Consider the following 23,246-nt stretch of genomic DNA (forward strand, 5'->3'; position numbering starts at 1 on the left):
ACGAGACTTGAAATACTAAAGATAGAAAGGCTGGAACAACTCAGGCAAAAGTGCGGCGCGGTGCATTCTTGGTAGCATCCAAAAGTGTGGTTTCTTTCAGTCTTGCCAAGTTAAGTATTGAATATATTCTTGTGCAAAGTTGTCTCAGTCAATAATTTATTGCTTGCTCCTTGTTGCGAGAGTTGCGTGAAGCGTGACTAGACGAAGTGAAATCATGTGAGTGAACCACCTCGTGACCAGCAGACAAGCCGACTAGAGAACTTGAGATAGAGCTGGACAGACTCAACTAAGTCCTGTAAATCTAGTTAATTTCCCTTGGTAAGATATTAATTATGAAGCTGGAATTACGATCCCCCGCGTTTATCAGGAGAATGTATGGCAAGGTGAGCGATTTTCGACAGTAAGCCTGGTGGCTGTTTCCATTCGGGTATTTCCATCATAATGTACAATCATTACAAGCCATAAGGCCAGGAAGAAACAAGACTAGAGGACATACGCTGTGAAGATGCCGTGAAAGGACAGATATGTCAAAGCATTAAACCCGTTAAAAACCAACGCCCGAAGTGGAAGAAAAAGAAAACGTAAAGAAGCAGGAAGCGGCGCTAAAGGCGATGCTGCACAGGCAAAGCAGAAGTCGATGGTGAAATTGTACCGTCAAGACCATGCACCATAGAAGCATCACCGGTATTGAGCTTCAAGGCAGCGACCAGTTTCTTCCAAGACTCAAACCCTCTTTTGGCATGATTGCGAGGCGTAGATGGGTCAGGATCAGCCAAGCTTCTGTTGAACAATTCCAGGGAAACCCAGCCCTCGAAGCCAATATCGAAGAAGGCTTTAGCGACGTCCAAGACGGGTAAGTATCCACCACGGTCCTCTTCAAAGGCAAACAGGCGTGCGTTACGCGACCAGTTCATGCGGGAGGGCTGACCCTTGACATAGAATGGGTGAGATTCGTCCAGAGGGGTACTCAGGCGTTCGCCATCCACGATTTGAACATAGAAAACCTTTGAGAGGTCGATGCGAGTTCGCAGGCGGGCGATAGATGCCTGGAGGTCGGCTTCCGCATTAGGCGTCTTTCCTGTGGGAGATGTGGGATCGGCATACACCCGTCCAGCGATATTGAAGGTGTCAAGACAAATTCCAAAGTTTGGACGGTTGACCCGCTCTACAACTTCCCAGGAGTCTTCCCATTTGTTGATGTGGTTACCCCATGCTAGGGCTTCGTAGACAAAACGAAAGGGGGGAGACTGCTGAAGGCCAAGATCGGCGATCTTCTGAAGATCTGAGACAATGACAGACATGTCACCTGTGGTGCGGGGCTGGCCTGTCTGAGCATCGGCGGGGAGAAAGTTAGATGGGATCTGGATGAGATCTGTATCCAGAATGCGTGCAAGCTCAAACCACTTGGGAAGCTTTTCAGTGAGAAGACGCTCGTGCTCAGTGCGATCCAGAAGCCCCTCGTAGTGCCAAAAGGGCTGCAGACAGATGATAGAGAGGCCCAGCGAAACACAAAGCTGGCGTACATGATGAGCAGCTAAAATATGATCTCCATCAAAGAGCAACTTGGCCAAGTGGTCAAGGTCGTCAAAGAATAGCTCGATGCCCTTGTAGCCGAACTGAGAGGCCTGGTGCAGCTTGGTTGGCAGATCGTGGATTCCCGGGCGCCCCAGGGACATGGAACCAATTCCGAGACGGTTAGGCATCGTGAAAAGCAGTTGCTGTAATAATGGGAGATACAGAGAGAGTAGGAAGCAGTAGATGAAGAGAAAGTGGTAGAGATGTTATAAGAGAAGGACGTGGCCGTGATCGCGATTCACTTGGAGGTGATAACAAAAGTATGAAACTGCTAAAGACACGCGAACTGCCGCGTCATGTCTCGTGTTCAGTTGACGTAGGTGTTAATCACAATGGCAGTATCCTACAGTTCACTTGGCATCGCTGTCTACGCTGGTCTTTGTGTTATTAATAAATACATTTTATCTCACTCTGCCCTGGAAGAACGATTCACAAGGCCATTCTTGTGCATGTATTATGGAAGATAACTCTGCCAATGCATTAGGGCTGAGGTTCCACCGCAGGAAACACTAAGAGAAGAACCGCCGGCTAAGCGCTTTCCCCGCTGCATTTAACCGGCTGTGAGCTTGGTAACCCCAAAACCAATTACAATGGGTAGGTTAAGGTCTTTCCTCGGCAATGAAGTTTCGCTTGGCCCTGAATTTATCCCGAAATCGTGTGGTATGGCCCGATTCGTCAACAATCTTCTGTTCAACAAATATATCATATACACATGTTTTCTTTTCCCCTATTTGCTCACACCAATACATCTCCCCAGTGATTCCTCCAACAGCACCTCCAAAATGGTTCTAAGAGTTGTCGTCGTCGGCGCAGGCCTGATTGGCCCTCGACATGCCAAATCCGTTATCTCCAATCCAGACACAGAGCTCGTAGCGCTCATCGATCCGCTTCCCAATGCTGCCAGGGTAGCGCAGGAGCTGCAAACGAGCTACTATCCAACTGTCGAAGCCATGCTGCAGGCTATTCCCAAGCCCGATGCAGCCATTGTTTGCACGCCCAACCACACCCACGTCCCCGTGTCGCGACAGCTCCTAGCCAGTGGTATCCACGTTCTAGTCGAGAAACCAGTCAGTGACAGCATCGAAAATGGCCTAACACTGCTACAATTTGGGCAGCGGTCGGAGAACGCCCATCTCAAGCTGCTGGTCGGACACCACCGTCGGTTCAACCCGTATGTCCTAAAGACGAAGCAGATATTGGATGCCGGTTCTCTGGGCCAGGTTATCGCTATCAACGGCCTGTGGACATTGTTCAAACCAGAAGAATACTTTGCGCCTCCAGGTGACTGGCGTCGTGCTCGGTCGTCGGGTGGTGTTGTTCCGATCAACCTTGTGCATGATATTGACATTATGCACCACCTGTTCGGCCCCATTGTGCGCGTTCACGCTGAGAAAACCCTCTCGCAGCGCCCTAACCCCCCTCATGAGGCAGAGGAGGGTGCTGCACTGACGCTCCGGTTCGCTTCAGGCGTTGTCGGTACCTTCCTTGTCTGCGATGCTACTCCCTCTCCACACAACTTTGAAGCCGGCACCGGCGAGAATCCGCTCATTCCCAAGTGTTCTTCTGGTGCAGACTTTTACCGCATCTTTGGTTCGGACGCCTCCCTCAGTGTCCCAGATATGACGCGCTGGAGTTACGATGGCCGTCCGGACAAGAGCTGGAACCAACCATTGACGGTCGAGAAGTTTGATGTGGAAGAAGCGACTCCTTTCGATTTGCAGCTTGCCCATTTCGTCGATGTTATCCAAGGCAAAGCTGAGCCTAGTTGTTCCGGTGAAGAAGGCCTGAGGGCATTACTTGTATGCCAGGCTGTGCGAAAGGCACTAGAGACTGGAGAGACAATCGAACTAGATCAGACCATCCTTGAGGGAAACCGTTAATTAATGAGTAATACAAGGTCATGGAGATGAAACAGCCTGAAGGAAACGGACCAGAAACAAAGAAAGACAACACGTCCAGGTAGGGTATAGCTAGGTTTATATAATAAATGATTATCACAGGTTTTCCAACAGAGCTCATTCGCATCTGGAATGTGGGCCGTCACACAGCATTCGACATCGTCAGGCCCAGCTGTTGGAGATCATAAGATTCACATGAGACAGAGCAATGCAACATTCAGGATTGAAAACAACATTAAGCATCCACGACCTCCACTTGCCTATCGGTGCTCTTCACAAAGCCGGAATCCTCCAAGTCATGACGAAACCGTTCCTCATCTTCGCGAATTTGTTTGAGGAGAGTCCCGTGAGCACGCCAAATCGGCTGGGTCTCAAAAAGACGGTCCATACTCTCCAGTGGGATACCCTTCGTCTCTGGAATGAGGAAGAACACAAAGATGATGGACAGGATCATGAGAGACGCGAAAAAGAAGTACACCCCGTAGTCCATCTTGGCAAACATCTGTGGAGTGAACCGGGAGATGAGGAAGTTCCAGAGCCAGTTGGACCCTGCCGCGCAGGCTTGCGCAAGCGATCGAATGTTGGGATCGAACATTTCCTAAAGGACGAAGCTATTAGAAGAGAGTTTACTAATATGGCAGTCACAGAAGCCGGAGAACAAGCTTACCGAGTTAATAACCCATGGGGTACCGTTCCAGGAAGGGGTATAAAACACTGTCCACAGATAGAAGAAGAACATAGCAGCAATGCCACCGCCATCCATCTGCTTGTTCTCTCTTTCTGAAGGCCTAGCGATTTTGATATATGCGCCCACGATCCACAAACAGATCGAGCCACCGGCGGCACCAATGAGGAGGAGCAAACGTCGTCCCACACGGTCAATCAGCCAAAGAAGCCAGATAAATGTCACCACGGTCTTCACGACACCAAAGATACCCGTGGTGAACAAGCTTGTGTTCGAACCTGTGACACCAATGCTTTTGAAGACGGTAGGAGAATAATAGTTGATGGCGTTGATTCCTGAACCATTCTGCCAAAAGAACAGCATGCTACCAAGGAAGAGGCGATACAGTATCTTCTTGTTCGTCCATGCCGCAGCGAACGGCTTCCAGAAACCCAGACCAATAGTTGCACGCTGGTGTTCTAGGGTCTGGTCAATAGCACCGATCTCCTCAATCATGTAGACGTGGTCTTCTGGGAGTTGGCGAATCCAGCAGAGGTTTTTGATTGCTTCCTCTCGACGTCCCCGCAGGAATAGCCAACGTGGAGACTCTTTCAAAAACAGGGCACCAATAATAAGAAGGCCAGATGGGATCAGCTGGACAGCGAATGGGATGATCCACTGCTTATGACTCGGGGGCAGCGTTTCATCAACGCCGTACTACCAGATAGGGTTAGCTGTGTCGATAGTGTGTAGGAAATATAATAAAATAGGAAAAACCTACACAGATCCAAAAGCCTACAAGCCCACCAATTTGCCACCCCAATTCGTAAACCCCAACCAACCGTCCTCTGATCGCCGGGGGAGATAACTCGGAGATATAAATAGGAGTGATATTGGAGCCAGCTCCCACTCCCAAGCCAGCAAGCACTCGTCCTCCATAAAGTAAACCAAATCCACGGTCGCCATTAGTACCCAGCATTATGCCGGCACCCAATGTAAATATTAAAGCAGAGACCATCAGGCCCCATTTTCGACCCCAAAAATGACCGATAGGATAGGCGAAGAATGCACCAAAGAATGCACCCGCCTGGTAGAGAGAGACAATGTTGGAGCTCACTAGGTCTTGGTGCGCGGCAGACATGGAGTCCCAATCAAACTCATCCTTGAATGACTGGAGAGATATAGTCGTACCAATGAAGGCACTATCATATCCGATCATACAAGACGTGCATGAGGCAACAGCTGCGAGGAGGTAAATCTTCCAGTTGTACACCTCCTTGGGAGTTGGTCTATCCTCGACTAGAGAGAGGATAGACATGGTGACAGTGTGGTCACTCTTGATGAGGTGATCAGAGTTTCTCTCAACAACTCAGGTCAGATACACAGGGATTGAGAGTGCGTGTGAGAAATAAGAAAACAAGTGTGATGAGAAAGATGAAAAAGAAGTGCCGCGTGTCAGGGATCTAAATACTTATACTCTATCCCCACGCTAGACGACAACGCCCTTGTTTATGGAACGTGGAACGAAAATCCGGGGTGCGAGCTGAAAGCAGCCTGGGGTTGCGGAGATGGATTGTTTTTCCACGCCTGTTAAGTGATGGGCGGCAAAACGAATTTAATTTCCTTGTAGGCACGTGGAGGAAGGTAGTTTTTGGTCCTCGTTTCCTCTTGCCCAGACGCTGTTAAACTTTGTTGTGTGTACTACGAGGGAGCCAAGCCAGAATGACTCTACCAGTCGCAATGAAATCTCTGCCATGGTTGTTGGCACGCCGCTCCGATTCCGCTCAAGTGTTGTGTGGGACTAAGACCGCAATGCTGGCGAGCATTTGTGGGGAAGCCAAGGAACCCAAGAACTATAAAGTATAAACGACCTTAGTAACTTAGTGTTCTCAAGGGGAGGAAACCCCAGACTAGATAGGGCTAGTACAGGGGCAACCCCAGGCTTCCCCCTAAGAAGTACATGGAGTCATGGACCATCCAGGTGAAATAACGGCCAATAGTCATTGGCTAGATGTCATCGGTGGCTGGGGAAAGTACTTCGCCGGGAAAGTTCCTCTACCGATGTATTCCCCGTGGGGGTCAGTGTGGCCACTGGTTGAACAAGATTAAGCGAAACGAGGTCAAACTTAGCCCGGGAAAAGCGTTCTCCCCGGCAATTGTTCTGCAGAAAGTTAGAATTAGGTTAAAGTTGGACGGCTTCTGGGCATACCAAGGATATCCATCTTCAGTGGCGGTTGGCTGCATACGTTGCACCAAGACAAAGCATCTCGATCACGATGCGTGTTGTAGCAACGATGGGACAGGCGGTATATCTCGTCTAGATGAGCCGTAGTGGAAGTATCTTGACACCTTGTGGAGCAAAATACAGAGCAAGTGGAGTGCGATCTCGGAGGAGGGGAACGACGACTACTGACGGAGAAGTTCCGCTGGGTTAAATTTATCTCGGAACAGTCACGGGCCCAACTAAATTCTTAAACGTTTCTCCGCCGCCTTGCTTGAGTTGTGGAATCCTCAAACGACCATTGGCTTTCATTCTCGTCGGATGAAAAATGAACTAACAATTTTCGTATTAGTTAAACGAACTGGTGGCATACTTGTCTTCCTTCCTCTCTTGCTGTACATCATTTTATATACTGCCAGATACCCAATCTATCTCTTTCCGACGATCGACTATACCGTCAGTTTCACCTTCCGTCACAATGGCAGCACCACAGATTGTGAACGATACTCGGCCTGAGGAGCCTATTACCTGTCCAGCTGAACTGGATGGTGTTGCATATCTCTATGGCCATCCTTTGCTGAACTCCCTCTCCCCGCCACTCCATAAGACCGTCTACAGCACACTGGGTTTGAACTGGGCCCAGATTCCTCTATCCAGCGTCTATGGCACATCTGCGACTTACCCTCCCCCATACACTCTGTCACCTCCAATCGATAAATACTTAGCCGCCATCAAAGCCAACCCCAAGTTCGTCGGCTCCTCTGTCACCATGCCACACAAGGTAGCCATCATGCCTCACCTGGACGACCTCACCGAGGACGCAAGACAAGCTGGAGCCTGTAACACCATCTTCTTACGCGAGGAACAAGACGGTAGCCGCTCCTATGTCGGCACAAACACCGACTGCATTGGCATCCGGGAAGCCTTGCTGCAGAACTCCCCATCCGCGGAAATATTCCAGAACAAGCCTGCCTTGATCGTCGGTGGAGGCGGCACGGCTCGCTCTGCGATTTACGTACTACGCAAATGGCTCGGTGCTAGCAAGATCTACATTGTGAACCGCGACGCGTCGGAAGTCGCAACTATTCTGAACGAAGACAAGGAACGGAACCCTACTTCGACACAAGCTCCCCTCATTCATGTCACTGATCCCGCCGTGGCAGCCTCTCTTGAGGCGCCCGTGGCCATTGTCTCGGGTATTCCCAACTACCCACCGAAGACCCCTGAGGAAATCAACGCCCGACAGGTGCTCCAGGCTTTCCTGGGTGAGGCACCTTCCTCTGATGAGTTCAAGGGCGTAATTCTGGAGATGTGCTATCACCCCGTTCCCTGGACGGAAATTGCAGAGCTCGCTTCGACGAGTGGCTGGAGGGTTATCTTGGGTTCAGAGGCATTGATCTGGCAAGGCTTGGAACAGGCCCGTCTCTGGACTGGTCAGGATGTGGTTGCTGTTCCTGGTGTGGTGGAGAAGGTCAAGGATATGGTGGCGCAGTCGCTGGCTGAAAGGTCGTCCAAGTCTAATCTTTGATTTTCTTTCTTATTACATTTTCTATACATGATTCTTGTATATAGCATACCCTAGAGCATAGCATATGTGATAAAATTAGATATGTCGTTATGAACAAAAACGAGTCCTTCTATAAGGTCCGGTCGTCTATATGATCCCTAGGAAAGCCAGGAGATTTACAAAGCTCGAGGAAAGAGTTAAGCACCAGGCCGTGTGTATTCGAGCTGCCGTACACGCTTCCATACCTCCCTCACTGTTCTCTCCTGTGTCTGTCGGCCGGTCTCGGTTGCCGACGGTCCTGCAGGTCTTGAATTAAAGTTAGCCATCAGTTACTACTCAAGTCCTCGCAGGATATCCTACCTAATAGCCAAGTACAAGCGACTGCCCAGTCGCACGTCCTCAATCGGGGCAGTTTCAGGATCCGCTGGTGGATTAGCAGTTGTGACCAGGCCACCCGCTTCAAGGAGAATCGCAATTCCAGCAGCAACGTCCCTAGGCCAGTCAGACTGATACTACACAAGACAAAAGAGGTCATTGCAAAATGCAGGAGACGGGGACTCACCATTCCCAACAGCCACCCTCCCACCAGATATCAAACGATCCCATCGCAGTATACGCCAAATCCAACGTCGCACTCCCCAGACTCCGGACACCATGGACCATTCCTCCCTTTCCATTCCTCCCTCCAATCTCAGCGGCCATGTTTACGAAGCTCTCAATTTTGCGGTGCATGTTGCCATCGGGAATATCACGGCGATCCTTTCCCCATTCACAGGAGAAGACACATTTGCTGGGTGCATTAGGGGGCATTGGTGGGATAGACGGCTTGTGGATAAGCGGAAGACGGCGCTTTTCATTGAGCCAGGCGCCTCGGTTGATACATGATGAGAATAGTTGGTCTTGGAAAGGAGCATAGATGACACCAATGACGGGTTTGTGGTTGACAATAAAACCGATGGAGACACAAAACATGGGGAAAATATGAGTGAAGTTAACCGTCCCTAGAGCTTATGGTCAGGGAGAGAATTTCAATATGAAGCGCGATATTTACCATCTAACGGATCAATACACCATGTTGGCTGTTCGTCTATGAGATAGTCTCGAGACTGTCCTTTGGCATATGTCTCTTCCCCAAGGAACCTTTGATTGCCTGTCAGTGGTTTTGTTTAGTAATGACTGGGAAGGCTAGCTGACTTGTGAGTAGGGTATTTCTCGTTGATTGCGGTCTTGATAAATACTTCCACATCTGTACAAACATCGTCAGATCGCTTGAAATGCTGTTATCATGATAAGAGCGCAATAGAGCTACCTTCATCCGTCTGAGTCACAATATCCACTGCGTTTTCTTTTTCTTCCACCGACTGGCTTCCCTCACCCGCGATTCGCTTTTCAATGCTCTCCAGTAAGAGCTGGCCTGCTTTACGACCGAGGTCTACCGCAAAAGCGTAGATTTCGTCCAGTTGCTCCTGGTCGAACTGCATGACCGTCATCGTGCGGGGTCGATAACGATAAGTGCAAGGTTTTCAAATGGCTATCGTGAGGGCTGTGCTTCAAGCTTCTGGTTTGGTTGTGTTCTCTTGAGCATGTACTCTTGAAACATGGACGACGTAGAATATTCAAGATGACAGACTCCTCATGGACCAGTCGAGGTTTATGAGTGCAGGTTATCTCCAGCGACCGTGAGTAACCGATAAAATTGACTATCGACGGGCTCCACATTGCTTGACTCCTCACGTGGGTGGCTATCTGGATGGGGTACATGCATGAACCTACCAAGAAAATCTACCTAGTAAGCAAGCGAGGATGCACTGAATGGCTATGGTCTTGAGCATAAGTTCGATATCTATTTTGTTTAAAAGATATCATCTAGTGCCCGGGCCAATTTGTGGACAATGGAAGTGGGATCTTCAACGTCTACTAAACTTTAGTTCAGTAGTGGACTCGTAGTGCACGCTATGGGCGAGTAGCTACATATCGATGATCGTTCGAGATGCATGAATCTGAGATAGAATGTCTTACAACCTTTCATTAAGAAACTGAGCGTATATATCTGTTCGGAGGGAGTGTGGTATGCTTCCAGCCCTATGTGAACGGCCACGCACAGTACTTGTAGGTATCCCGGAAATCAACAATTACATGCATACAATTGAATACGGCCATAGTCTTTGTCTAAATAGAAGTATCCGAGCTTTCTGGGGAATATAACAACCAAGCCCGTGAGATACCTTTGTTTATATCTCAACACAGTCTTCATCAATTGTGCACAACAGAGCATAGCATATGCGCCGGCTTCTCGCGGGTGTTCGGCATGCCGGGAAAGTGTTCTCCCCATCTTACCGGAGTTTTCTTTAGTCCAATGCGGAGAACCCTGGTTGCTTCCCCACCAAAGTTTTTCTGGCTGCCACTTTCGATGTAATTACCAGTATACTCAGTTAATTAATTACGGGTATGGGTTTAGGTTTCATTATGCAGCCAATTTATGAGAGAATACCGTTCATACCTACCTAGGGAAATTCTTTCCCCTATATCACCGAGGGGTTTTGGCTACTCCGTAATGCTTAGTAAATTTAAATGCAGATGTTTTACCCATGCGATAAGATGAGTATGAGAATATAATAGTGAAACTAGAAACAGTTCCTCGAACAAAATTACACAACCTATTTCTATTATGCTTTACTCCACATCCTAGATACACACTTCCTCGTTCGAAAATTCAAACTATCACGAATAACAAAATCCACCCTCCAAGCCCTCATATACCGATAACTCAAAATGGGAAAATCAATCCTCCTCATTAACGGCCCCAACCTTAACCTCCTGGGTACTCGTGAACCTCATATCTACGGCTCAACCACTCTCGCAGATGTCGAAGCCTCAAGCAAAGCCCACGCTGCTTCATTAGGAGCTACTTTGGAAACCTATCAGTCCAATCACGAAGGCGCAATCGTTGATCGCATCCAAGCTGCTCGGGGTAATGTTGACGGAATCGTTATCAACCCTGGCGCATACACACATACTTCGGTCGCTATTCGGGACGCCTTGGTGGGAGTGGATATTCCTTTTATCGAGCTACATGTGAGTAACGTCCATGCGAGGGAGCCATGGAGGCATCACAGCTATTTCAGCGACAAAGCAGCCGGAATTATTGTTGGGTTGGGAGTATATGGCTATAAGGTTGCAGTGGAACATGTGGCTGTGAATTTCAAGTCGAGGGAGGAGAAGGCCGCACTTTGAGTGTCAGTTACAGAAGCTTCATAGAAAAAAAAAGGTTCTCCGCTTGATAAGTGTTGATGTAAAGTATAATGTGTAGATGTTCCATTGCAAAGGTTGCTCAATGCGAACATCGGTTAGGTCGTCCATTCATTTCTGTCACCATGCACCAATCGCAAATTATATACGCCTTAATATATACAATCGAAGAATTAGAAGTAAGGGTAAAACGCTATGCATAAACTCTTCATAGCCCTTTGCTGGGTAGCTATCGCACTACAAGGACCAGCCCATGAGATGGTGCTTTGAATCAAATGCCACCAGTGGGGCATATCTAACAGATGAACAAGCCAGAACACCCAAGGTGTCAAAACCTTCTGAGTTTGTCCTGGGATTCACCTGGTACTATCCAACATTAAGTTTGTGGTTCAATTACCAGTTGAGACTCCTGTGGTAGCACCCCCCGGAGGGTCGGGCATTGGCAATTGCTGTGTTTGGGCCAGGAGAAAAGGCTCTACTTGACTCGAATATGAATATAGTTCCGGAATTCCCGCGTCTGGAACAAATCCTAAGTTTTGCATGAACTCTGGCTGATTATCCGCGCTGCAGTCCACGTCAGCGATTTTGCAACTACAACGAGTATCAGGGCTACTCACTTTTCGGTACCATCCAACGATGCTAACTCATCAAATAATGCATCAAGATCGGGGGCGATCCGCGGTCGGTGGAGAGACCCGTATCTGTCCATGTCAAGAAAGGACCCAATATTAGTATTCTGTTCACTGTATGGAGTTTGATATTGTAAAGGCTGGAACGAATTCAGGTCTGGTAACGAAGCCGCTCCGTTTATCGGCCTTGTGGATGAAGATATTGAAGCGTGCTGCCTATGAGAAGTAGGCTCCCTCGGTTGAGAGGCTTGCTGTAACGTTTCCGTTACTCCCCGGTTAATATTCACCGATGAGGCAGGTGTTGGTAAAGACAATGCTGCATTGTCCTCGGCATTTGATGCCGTTCGCATCCAGGAGTTCGAAAGAAGTGGATCAGCTGCACTAATGTCTAGGTGTGTACTGTCTATTGCCCCAGCTCTCCTTGTTGCATTACCCGGGATTGGTATCTCAGAAAGGTGGAAAGAATTCTGATCAGCCGAGGTTGGATTAGTCAGGCTTCGTGGTCGCTGGGTTGCGGACATCGATGGCACACTTGGCGTCATTGTCATACGTACACCCGACGTGGCCTTCTCTTGGACAAGCCACACAGTCGCGAGATGTGAGGTAAAGGATCGCAATTTCTGCTTTAAGCCAGAGTCAAGATCAAACAATAAAGGCGAATTGCGTGTTTCGGCCTCTTGGGGCGCGCTAAGCGAGAGAACCATACCAAAGGTAGGGAAAGTGGCAGAGAGACTGTAAGTCTCCATATACGTTTGAAGTAATAATAGTAATTTTTTTGAGCTTTCTGTGGCGCGCCCCTTGTGTACCGCCTCTTGTACGTTGGTGTCGTTTTTCTGGACTGCGAACTGCAAACTCAGAGTAGCAACGACGCCTTCATACATCATCTCGAGTCCAAAGATGTGAGGTGAAGCTGGCTTCGCTGAGTTCGCTTGCACATCAACACGATAACTTTTAGGAAGAGCCGAGATATAGATTTGTAGTTGGCGTTCCAGCACATCTAGCTGTGAGGCAGAGCTAGTCATAGATTGCTTGAAACAGCACAGGTCGTTCAGAATGCATATCAACGAGACAAGTCGGTTAAAAGTACTCAATGCATGGAGCGGCCCGCGATGGAAATTGCCTCGTGATAACCCGACCGGACGAAGGCCAGTTTGATCTTCCCAAGGATGCCATTCTTCCAGACCATCTTCATTAATTGGGCCAATCTTCATCAGGTCACTCTTGCGCAATGACGGGGTTTGGTCAGTTTGCATCGCAACTATAGTCTCAAGCACAAAGCAGCCTAAAAACACATGTTTCGCTCGCCCCGAGCTCTTTAACCCATCTCCATTAATCGATTGGGTGCTGGGAGGGCGATCCAGTCTCAGACACTGTGAAATGCGAACGGCCTGTCCTACAAGCACCCATGCAGCTGCCCACTCTTGTTGACCAAGTTTGATAAGTGACAAGATCAGCAATGCTTGGACATGACCAATATCATAGGCACCTTCTTCTCCAGGAATTAGACTTTTGGCTGTTGCGTACAGCTGTTTAGGATTTGGCCGGTCGCTCGGAGCTTGCGGCAGTTGACGGGTTGCGGTAATCGAGGCCTCCTGGATAGATGCAAGAGCTAGAACTGCCCATAGTGCCGCATGATTGCCAGAGCCAGCAGACGTAGCCGGAACGGGGATGTCATCCTCAGAGTGACGAAATGCAGTGCGAAGGATATCATGTTTTTCGAGTATTGGAAACCAACACTGTGTATATGTAAAGTATATGTCAATCAATGCCCAAGTATTAGAGGGGAGGCGAGGCGGGTATTTCGAAATACTATCAGATGAATGAAGGATGGACTGAGACAGCGATGGTGGATGAGTGACTAGTATTCTAGGATCTTCCGTCGCGTCATTCGGGGAGGGTGTTTGGGTGCCGGAGTCTCGCGTATTGCGTGTCAGATGGCTTTTGGCGGTTGCTCCAATTGTAGGTGTTTTGATGGGTGACGGCCCTGCAGCCAACGAACTCTCCCTTCCATCACCTAGGCCTTCAGGTATATACCACTCGAGGGTATCGGAAGAGAGCACACTGCTGCCTTCAGCGTCTTGAGGAGAATCATTGTCTCCAGGTGCTCGTAGCTCTTTATCTTGCTCGTCCTCCGGCTGCTCTAACAAGCTCAACATCCTCTCAACATCTCTAAGGACGGCACTATTCTTCCACGAGAAGAGAAGTGTGTCGGATCCCTCAGCCTCTTTGCCCATCGTAGACAAATGACTTGGCATATTGGCTGCCTTCAACAACGCGCGGACCACATCCTCACTGCCCTTTATTTTGCAGAACACGAGACCCCATAGCAATTCGAGTGTGCGAATATAGCCGGTTGGTAAGCCCCTCTTTTTGGGATTAGCCTTGTATGTGCAGGGCCTGGACAGTGAAGCACAGGTTGAACACACTGGTTGGACCCCATCGCATTTATCTTTTTTTGACCGACAGCTGTCGCAGGCGCGCGATACCCGCTGTCTCTTAGGGTTAGAGGCATGCTCATCTGCAGCAGTATTCGGTCTGTTATCGTCGTCGGCGTCAATCAGTCGTCGTTTAGCTTTGCTGCTGCCGGAGGCTTGGCGCATGTCGCTGCTCATGATCGTCTAAATAGCAGTGCACTAGATTGTTCTGGACGCATGTCCATCGTCAGATGTTGCAACCGAGATGTATCATTTGCCGGCAGATGACTTTGCAGAAATTGAGCTCCAATTCACCCCACCACACAGGGCAATGGGAACAAAAGGAATATGAGCTAGCCCGTGCTGTCAAACGAGGCTAGATCACTTAGTCCAACTAGAACTAGAATCTGTGCGTAACCAATCCGAATTTGGTGGTGATAGCAAAAATTGAGATATGGACAGAATGAAAAAGCGGAGAAAGGAAAAACGAGTGTATGCCGGTAGAAGTTGGGGAAAGCGGCCCTATTGCTTACCCGCGCTTAGTGTCAATACAGAGTACGGAGCAGGCGATGGCCCTGCCCCGAATCAAAGTAAACGGATTGAAAACACTGGGGACCACAGCACTAGTAATCTAACCTTCTCCACTTGGACTTTCGTGTCATGATCGCTAAATAAACTTAGCGAATAGGACCCAGTAAGCGCCCATCTCACTTTTTCCAGCGCGGAAAATCTTCTATTAATTGATATAAAAGTATGCCGAAGTCGCAAGTCAATGCGTGCATGAGAGAAGCCCATGTTATCATACCGGGTCGTAAGACTCGGTAATAATTCGTATCTCACTACTGCTTTTTCGGAAATGCCGCCCGAGTGGGTTAATCCCCGCGGGGTAATTGCCACCTGGAATGGTTCTAGGCAATACGGTAATATAAAATCCTGTTGCGGTAATTTTGACGGCTGAGCATTTGTCCGCAACCTCCAACGGATCCAAATCTCCGAGGCCCTAAGGCTCCCCAAGCCAACTTTGTCGCTTCCCCACGATTAGGTCCCCTTAGCTCTTCCTCCACCTCCACAACCACCATCGTACATTGATTGATTTTTCTTGGTCGGGAGGCAGTCGCCCAACGCCGCGTTAAACCCTGGCAGACTCACTCATGCCGTCACCCGGTCATTCTAGCTTTTGACAGTGAATTCTTTTACCGAGTACCTGGTTTTAACATTTCGCCATCAGACGAGCATCTATTCCTTGTTCAATGTCTCCATCTCGTTACCCACGCCGCGCATAATCCAGGAATGCTCCTCCTCGCCGAAGACATAGACGCTACTTCTTCGGTGTGACAATATGTCTATACTCGTGAGACCACCAAAGCGTAAATTATCCGAAATCGAAGGGCTTGAGGAAAGGAATAGACTATCATACAGTGGTCGCTACCCAAGTGCTACCCCCAGTTCACATCTGTCATCGGAACGGAATTCTGGAAAAGATGTCGGGTACCCGATCATCACCGCCTACCCTCTGGCAGAGCCCGCAGAGGCTACTAGAGAGTCGTCTTCGCGTGAGCTGAACTCCAGTAGGGCGTCACCTGTATCCTTCGACGGGCCCTTCCAGGTACAGAGGAAATTCGCACCAAACGTTTCCATAGTGCTAGTTGGAATTCGTGGCACTGGCAAATCCAGTCTTGCGGTCATCCTGGCAGCAACTTCCGGAAGACGTTTAATTGATGCCGATCGCTATTTCCAGCAAGTAACAGGGCGTTCACGTGCCTCTTTCAAGAAGGAACGTGGAATTACCGAGTATCGTCAACAGGAAGCGAGAGTTATGGAAAATATGCTATCGGAACATAAAGAAGGGTGGGTCATCGCTTGCGGGCCAGGTTCTATGGAGCGAAGTGGGCAAATGCTCCTCAGGGAATATGCAAAGACGCATCCTGTCATCCATATCATTCGAGATCCGGAAAGTATTCAAGCATATCTACAAGCATGGGATACGGATAAAGTTCGCCGTTTTCTTGAGCTTTCCGGTCCTATCTATCGCGCGTGTTCAAACCTTGAGTTCTTCAATGTCTCGGAAACCGGCCATGGAGATCTCACTTTAGGGAAAAACGGCCAGCATCATTCACAACTTGAGCTTGAAGTAGATCAACGCTCTCAAACATTCACGCCATTTCTGACTCTTAAACGGTTGCAACGTGATTTTGTTCGTTTCATTGCTTTCGCTACTGGGAATGCTACCGACCTGAGTAACCAACATGCATCGTTCCCACTCTCTACGCAACCTGTCGAAACGCGGGTCTTTACTTACGCTGTATCTGTACCTATTTCCACTCTTTTCACCAGGGATCTCAATATTGAGGATTTGGAATCGACTGCAGATGCCTTCGAGCTAAAGATCGATGTCACAGAAGGCCCTTCCTCCCGTTTAGGGCTCGAGTCGACCCTTGCGGATAGGATTAGCCAAACTATGGCTACCATTCGGCGCAACATTGTTGTCCCTCTGATATACCATGTTGAAAGCGATGTAGGCCTGGTTGGCTCAGCATCACCGCATAACGAGCCGTTGCACTGTTCGAGTACCGCCTATTTGAATCTGATGCACCATGGTTTACGATTGGCTCCTGACTTCATAACGGTTGACCTGTCTTATGATGACGGTGTCTTATCGCAAATCATCGCTGCAAAGGGGTCAAGCAAAGTCATTGGGCATTTCGCTTCTGTCCAATATGTTGAGCAAGGCTGGGACGGTCCTGTCTACCTAGAGCTGTACGAACGCGCCAAACGACTCGGATGCGATATAGTTCGATTGACACAGCCGGCATCATCAATGGACGATAACCACGCTGTCCAACGCTTCCGTCATCGTATCCAAGCTCTCCCTGGCCCGCAGTTGCCGCTTATAGCTTACAATTCAGGCTCGTTGGGTCGGCTGTCTTGCTGTTTTAACCCGATATTGACCCCCGTGATTAATGAAGCCCTGCTGCCTGAAACCCAAACGAAGAACCTGCCTTGCCTCACGTTACGTGAGGCACAAGAAGCACTCTATGCTTCCTTCGCTCTGGACCCGATGCAGTTCTTCGTTTTCGGTGCCAATGTAACTTACAGTTTGTCTCCAGCTATGCACAATGCGGCGTATAAGGCATGTGGGATGCCACACGTATATAGTCTCCACCAATCACCATCTCTGCGAGGCCTGAACGAGTTGGTAGCAAACCCGAACTTTGGTGGAACCAGTGTCAGTCTGCCTTACAAGACAGAAGCTATCCCGCTCCTTCATTCAATGTCCCCTCATGCCCGGGCAATAGGGGCCGTTAATACACTGATACCAATCCGGGATCTAGAGGATTCCGCTCTTGTTTCCAAAGGGTCCTCCTTATATTTGGAGAAAAGCCGGGCAGGGCCGATAAAAGGCTTACATGGAGACAACACTGATTGGATTGGCATCTGCAATTGCCTTCGACGGGGACTTTCACCTGCCAACGCAATTCGTCCGTCATCTACTGGCCTAGTCATTGGTTCAGGTGGTATGGCTCGTGCTGCCGTATACTCTATGATCCACTTGGGTGTGCAGAACATATTCGTATGGAACCGTACCTTTGCCAGTGCCGAGAAGCTAGCATACCATTACAACCGACAAAACCTCCCTACGCATAGCAACAACGCGCCAACGACTCACTCGACCGTTCATGTTCTACGCTCACTACAAGATACTTGGCCTGCTAACTACAACCCCCCAACCGTGATATGTTCATGCATACCAGCACACAGCATCGGGGGTCAGCCAGCCCCCAACTTTAGGATACCCTCTCAGTGGCTTGGAAGCCCTACCGGGGGAGTTGTGGTCGAGGTAAGCAATTTCCTTATTTAAATCCATTGTTAAGATATTTGCAGGTCTGCCTGGATAGACTGTTGACCGTCATTTAGCTGGCTTATAAGCCCCTCGATACCCCGTTGGTAAAGCAAATGCGAGCTCTTTCTCACCGCGGTTGGGTTGCGTTGGACGGCCTTGATGTCCTTCCAGAGCAAGGATTCGCCCAATTCGAGCTCTTCACGGGGCGTCGCGCCCCTCGGCGTCTAATGCGGACTATTGTACTCCAAGAATATAAGGCAGAAGAGGGACAAGATGACCAGAATGCAATTCAAAGCAGGCTTGAAAGCTTGGATGGACAGCCTACCTGAGACCATACTGTTTAAACCCGGTCCTGATGTCAGATTACTAGGGCTGTGGGGACTAGACAGCGCCGCACGCCTAAGTTACGAAACGGCCATGTTACCGGCTACATTCCGTCGGCAGCCGCCTCCGGTTGCGGTCAGTTTCTATTGTTCCTGTAGAACAAAGTTGAAAACTGATTAGGGTTCTTGCGACAACCTTGAAAAGGGCAAGCTCTTATCCAAAATGCAGCTGCGCAAAAGTACGTCCTTTGAAAAGGGCATAAGGCTTTCCATCCAGCAACATCTACCGCCACTCTGTGTGGAGCGAGGGATGTCATGTTCCAGGATGTTAGTCCGCTGGACTCGTGCTTGGGAGGCCTAAGACATCCTTAGAAACGCTGTTGGGAATTTTTTAGGCAACAAAGCCTCGCAATTGTATATAGGTAACAACTTGAAAACAGAAATGGAAAAGGACAAATCCGAAATTCCAATGAATTATCACTATTATTAGACTTGGTTTTACCGACAACACAGGAGAAGTTAAACCGTAAAGCGATCTGACAAGCAATCATCCATAGCTGAGACCGAGATACCCAACTAGAATCAAAGCTAGACGTATGATTAGCAAGAAAGGCACGTCTTATCAACAACCCTGGTCTTCCTTCGCCTCTTCCTTCTTCTTCTTCTTCTTCTTCTCCTCCCCATCGGACACCAGGTGGAAGTTACCACAGTTGATCCTTTTGTTATCAGGCAGATGGACAACGACCGAGCGGTTACCGAAAAAGGCGATAGTGTCTTCCACATTCGAAAGGAAGAAGTCCCTGTACAAGACTTCGAAGTTGCCATCGGCAGTCCAGACAGGTCCATGTTTTCCGCTTATGTCGCCGACTTGACATGTCTGAGGTACGGTTGTATTGCAAGGAGGCTGGTCACCGCGCTTGTAAGGATCCAGGTGTCCACCGGTGGCATAGCAGTTGCCATCTTTCGGCACCGGGTTGTCGTGAATGTGATAGTCTACGTTTGACACGCGTAAGTCTTATTGTTAGTCAGTCCACAGCCAGTATGCACGAACTTAAAAATGTATCTTTTGGAACTCCAGTAAGAGCGACACGAAATTGAATCCCAATTCCATCCTCAGCACCATGGGTAGTGAACGTTCCTCGAACAGTGGTGTTGTCTTTGTCCTGGAGAACAGCTTCGTACACGGTTTGGGGCTCGTTGCCTTCGACGACAGGGGCCTCGTGGGCAACTGCCGATGAAAGGGAAAGGCCTAGGGCTGCGCCTGCGAAGAGGGATTTGGTCAACATTTTGTTCGAAATGTGACAAAGGCGTATTGCGTCTATTTCTTCGGAGAAGCGGATAGAGCTATTTAATATATAACAAGCTGGAGTTTGTCAAGAGGCTATGGGAAGAGATGAAGTGTTGCTATTATTAGGCAAATGAGTGTAACAAACAATGTGCGGGATACGAGACGGCGCCCCAGCCGATCTGAATCTTATATAGGACAGGGCTGTGCCTCTTTGAGCGGCTAACAGCGTAACGTAAGAGCGCTCGTGTTGCCATCAAGCAACCAAGGAAGGCTCTTTCCTCAGACACCTCATCCGTAGTTCATTCTCAAATCTCTGTCATTCCTTTGCAATTGGTCATGGGAGGAAGGGCCAACCCATTCCGCAGTGCATTGTTTTTATTAAGACCATTTCATTTCGTTACACAAGGACGTCTCCTTTCCAAGACAATTTCATTTAATGAAGGAGTTGAGCATCAGCAGTCACCTGCCAGTCACCTGTCTGAACAGGTGACTGGCTAACAGGTGACTCCCGTTGTTGGTTCGATTTCCATCCTTTGGGTCCCTCGTTGTCAATGGTTCCTTATGCAATTTAACTGCTGTCAGGCTGTCAGCATTATTACCCTCTCACGAAACCAACGAACAATCAACGAAAATAACGGGACGAACCAGACAATGCCGGGCTTGCCATCTCTTTGTGGCTTGCATTAGCACATCAATAACGCCCAATCATTCTTTGCCATGTACTGAGGCCCCCACTCCAGGGGCTTCGACAAGTAGAAACCTTGAAGGCGGTTACAGTCACCTAATCTGGCAGGCAAAGATACGTAAGGAAACACCAGTCAAGAACTACTGAAAGGGGGAATTCATGCGATTTTCAAACTGCGAATGATTCAGCTTTTCTACCTCCTGCACCACTCTCGGCAAACCTACCATTAGCCCTCTCGGCTCCCTTTGTTCCGGGGAAGTTCTTCATACCCCACATCTTATCGTCTTTACGGACTTCTGCCGACTTGGGTTCTATGATTCTATCGGACTTCGCTCCAGCTATGCAAATCCCCCTCAGAGACAGCGCAGATCGCCCTATCTCGGTCCAGTTTCCCTCGAATCCCGCAGCGATGCTGTATAAAGAGGACCTTCTGGCCAGGCTTCTGCCAGAGTCGCGTCGAAGAACACAATTCTATCAGACATTTATACGACCTTAACCCAAATTATCTTTCGTTGACCAGAGCGGAGAGTTTGCGGTTGTGGAGCCGATTCTAGTTTCACAATGTCTCTTGCTCAAAATCATTACGTTATCAAGCTCCCCGTGACACCTTCGAGGACTAGATCCCTAGAACCCCGTGCAATTGCCCAACAGTGGATCGCGAATCTAGATGTTCTCCTTAACCGTGGAGACTTTTCGCAGCTCCCAGAGCTCTTTCACCAAGAGTCCTGGTGGAGAGACATGCTAGCCTTGGCTTGGGACCTTCGTACGATTCAGAATTGCAACAACATTGAAGACTACCTTCGCCAGAATCAACCACGATCTCAACTTTCGGCCTTCCGTCTGCAACATGAGGGCAAGTTTCAGCCCACATTCGACAGGCCAGTGGAAGGCCTAAGCTGGATATCTTCCATGTTCTTTTTTGAGACCCGTGTCGGACGCGGAACCGGCGTTCTTCGTCTCACTCAGAACGACGCCGGAGCATGGAAAGCCTACTCAATCTACACTTCGCTACAAGAGTTTAAAGACTTCGAGGAGCCTCTTGGATCAAAAAGACCAGAAGGAACTATCGAAACAATGCCGGGAGGTCTTAGTCAAGGGAATTGGCTAGAAAGACGCCAGAGACAGCTCGAGTTCATGGATGAGGAGCCTACTACACTTGTTGTGGGCGCTGGTGTGTTTATTAATCTCTGCCTGGCATTTAGTATGGATATAGCTGATATTATGCTATAGGTCAAGCTGGTCTTAATATGGGTGCCCGACTTCAATCCCTCGGTGTTTCCTGCCTGATAGTCGACCGGAATGAGAGGATCGGCGACAACTGGAGAAAGCGCTACAGGGTAAGCCCTGGTTTCGGTACTGCTCCGTAGTCCAAGAACCCTGCTAATAAGACGTTACTCCAGACTCTAGTAACCCACGATCCGGCAGAATTTACTCACATGGCGTACCTTCCTTTCCCAAAAAACTGGCCGCAATTCACCCCAAAAGATAAGCTTGGCGACTGGTTCGAAGCATATGCTAGCATCATGGAGCTGAACGTGTGGCTCCAGACCAGTATCAAATCTGCGGTATATGATGACGCAAAAGCACAATGGTCAGTGGTTGTAACCCGAGGTGATGGGTCCGAGCGAACCCTCCATCCACGCCATCTCATCTGGTGCACCGGTCACTCCGGTGAACCAAAGGTTCCGACTTTCCCAGGACAACCCCAGTTCAAGGGGCAAGTATACCACGGTAGTCAACACAACGATGCATCCAAGCATGACGTTAGAGGAAAGAAAGTTGTCGTCGTAGGTACTGGGAACAGCGGACACGACATTGCTCAGAACTTCTACGAGAACGGTGCACAAGTAACAATGCTCCAAAGAAGTGGAACGTATGTCATCACAGCAGAGAAGGGTGTCTTTATGATGCACGAGGGCCTGCACGAAGACAACGGGTACGGATCTCCTTAAAAGCTATAAAGGTTATTACACTAACATAGTAAATTCTAAAAGACCACCAACAGAAGAAGCCGACATCATGTCAGAAAGCCTCCCATACCCAGTTCAATTCGCGCTCGCCGTTCACTTCACAAAGAGGGCATACGCTGCGGAAAGAGACATCTTGGAGGGCCTCCAAAAAGCAGGTTTTGAGCTCGACTTCGGCGTAGACGGCGCCGGCATCTCCCGCGCATACATGACTCGAGGCGGAGGTTACTACATTGACGTCGGATGTAGTCCGCTCATTGCCGACGGCAAGATCAAGGTCAAGCGTAGTCCCAAGGGAATCACTGGCTTCAATGAGCACAGTCTGATCCTGGAAGACGGCAGCTCTCTTGAAGCAGACATAGTCGTCCTTGCTACCGGATACGATAACATGCGGACCACCGTCCGCAAGATTCTAGGTGATACAGTCGCAGACCGGTGCAAGGATGTTTGGGATCTTGATGAGGAAGGAGAGGTTAATGCGGTACGTTCTCTTGCTCATCTTACGCTTACGGTTTACCCTTTCCTCTACCCTACCATACACTCAGTAAGCATATTGTCAGCACAACTTGCAATACTAACAGTAATACAGATGTGGCGACCCTCCGGTCACCCGGGCTTCTGGTTCCATGGAGGAAACCTAGCTCTATGCCGTATCTATTCTAAATTCCTGGCTCTGCAGATCAAGGCTATAGAAGCAGGTTTAGTCTCCCAGGGACAGGATCAGACTCAGCCGAAATTGTAGAGGGTATGGCCTAGATGTAGACCTAGATATTAAGAGATACGATAGAGTAATGGTATATGACTTCTATTTTATATGGAACACAGATCAGTTCGCATCTATATTGAAAAAGACACACATCTAAATCTAGGTCCTGAGGTACGGATTCAAGTCTCAATCTTCAAAACCATTCCATGCAAGTTCATTCATATACAGGTATAGATCAATACCTAAGCAATCAAACGCCCCTTTTCGCCCACAAAACCA

The 23,246-nt window shown here is 48.9% G+C and overlaps 10 protein-coding genes across 10 annotated transcripts; 5 read left to right on the top strand and 5 right to left on the bottom strand.

The window, feature by feature from the left end:
• Positions 1–602: 602 nt before the first annotated feature.
• On the bottom strand, positions 603–1,703 carry AO090038000266 (sugar phosphate isomerase/epimerase family protein; the record flags this gene model as incomplete). The annotated part of the gene is made up of 1 exon (XM_001825159.1): positions 603–1,703. The coding sequence occupies one exon, from the start codon at positions 1,701–1,703 to the stop codon at positions 603–605; it is 1,101 nt and encodes a 366-aa protein (XP_001825211.1).
• Positions 1,704–2,165: 462 nt separating this feature from the next.
• On the top strand, positions 2,166–3,455 carry AO090038000265 (Gfo/Idh/MocA family protein; the record flags this gene model as incomplete). The annotated part of the gene is made up of 1 exon (XM_001825158.3): positions 2,166–3,455. The coding sequence occupies one exon, from the start codon at positions 2,166–2,168 to the stop codon at positions 3,453–3,455; it is 1,290 nt and encodes a 429-aa protein (XP_001825210.3).
• A 253-nt stretch (positions 3,456–3,708) lies between these two features.
• Positions 3,709–5,455, bottom strand: AO090038000264 (sugar porter family MFS transporter; the record flags this gene model as incomplete). Its single annotated transcript, XM_001825157.3, has 3 exons — positions 3,709–4,071; positions 4,141–4,854; positions 4,919–5,455. 3 exons carry the CDS (start codon positions 5,453–5,455, stop codon positions 3,709–3,711), a joined length of 1,614 nt encoding a protein of 537 aa, XP_001825209.1.
• Positions 5,456–6,836: 1,381 nt separating this feature from the next.
• AO090038000263 (shikimate dehydrogenase family protein) lies at positions 6,837–7,886 on the top strand (the record flags this gene model as incomplete). Its single annotated transcript, XM_001825156.1, has 1 exon — positions 6,837–7,886. The coding sequence occupies one exon, from the start codon at positions 6,837–6,839 to the stop codon at positions 7,884–7,886; it is 1,050 nt and encodes a 349-aa protein (XP_001825208.1).
• A 176-nt stretch (positions 7,887–8,062) lies between these two features.
• On the bottom strand, positions 8,063–9,355 carry AO090038000262 (inositol monophosphatase family protein; the record flags this gene model as incomplete). The annotated part of the gene is made up of 6 exons (XM_001825155.3): positions 8,063–8,171; positions 8,226–8,357; positions 8,428–8,866; positions 8,917–9,005; positions 9,060–9,111; positions 9,175–9,355. 6 exons carry the CDS (start codon positions 9,353–9,355, stop codon positions 8,063–8,065), a joined length of 1,002 nt encoding a protein of 333 aa, XP_001825207.1.
• A 1,282-nt stretch (positions 9,356–10,637) lies between these two features.
• Positions 10,638–11,064, top strand: AO090038000261 (type II 3-dehydroquinate dehydratase; the record flags this gene model as incomplete). Its single annotated transcript, XM_023238367.1, has 2 exons — positions 10,638–10,940; positions 11,047–11,064. 2 exons carry the CDS (start codon positions 10,638–10,640, stop codon positions 11,062–11,064), a joined length of 321 nt encoding a protein of 106 aa, XP_023093065.1.
• Positions 11,065–11,727: 663 nt separating this feature from the next.
• Positions 11,728–14,355, bottom strand: AO090038000260 (putative C6 transcription factor QutA; the record flags this gene model as incomplete). Its single annotated transcript, XM_023238368.1, has 1 exon — positions 11,728–14,355. One exon carries the CDS (start codon positions 14,353–14,355, stop codon positions 11,728–11,730), a length of 2,628 nt encoding a protein of 875 aa, XP_023093064.1.
• A 1,141-nt stretch (positions 14,356–15,496) lies between these two features.
• AO090038000259 (putative quinate pathway repressor protein QutR) lies at positions 15,497–18,327 on the top strand (the record flags this gene model as incomplete). Its single annotated transcript, XM_001825152.1, has 2 exons — positions 15,497–17,995; positions 18,073–18,327. The coding sequence occupies 2 exons, from the start codon at positions 15,497–15,499 to the stop codon at positions 18,325–18,327; spliced, it is 2,754 nt and encodes a 917-aa protein (XP_001825204.1).
• Positions 18,328–18,943: 616 nt separating this feature from the next.
• On the bottom strand, positions 18,944–19,979 carry AO090038000258 (putative cytosolic Cu/Zn superoxide dismutase; the record flags this gene model as incomplete). Its single annotated transcript, XM_023238369.1, has 2 exons — positions 18,944–19,314; positions 19,964–19,979. The coding sequence occupies 2 exons, from the start codon at positions 19,977–19,979 to the stop codon at positions 18,944–18,946; spliced, it is 387 nt and encodes a 128-aa protein (XP_023093063.1).
• An 876-nt stretch (positions 19,980–20,855) lies between these two features.
• AO090038000256 (putative flavin-binding monooxygenase) lies at positions 20,856–23,003 on the top strand (the record flags this gene model as incomplete). Its single annotated transcript, XM_023238370.1, has 4 exons — positions 20,856–21,465; positions 21,525–21,631; positions 21,662–22,230; positions 22,289–23,003. The coding sequence occupies 4 exons, from the start codon at positions 20,856–20,858 to the stop codon at positions 23,001–23,003; spliced, it is 2,001 nt and encodes a 666-aa protein (XP_023093062.1).
• Positions 23,004–23,246: the final 243 nt, after the last annotated feature.

The sequence above is a fragment of the Aspergillus oryzae genome, chromosome 6 (assembly GCF_000184455.2).
Source record: "Aspergillus oryzae RIB40 DNA, chromosome 6".
Classification (NCBI taxonomy): domain Eukaryota; kingdom Fungi; phylum Ascomycota; class Eurotiomycetes; order Eurotiales; family Aspergillaceae; genus Aspergillus; species Aspergillus oryzae.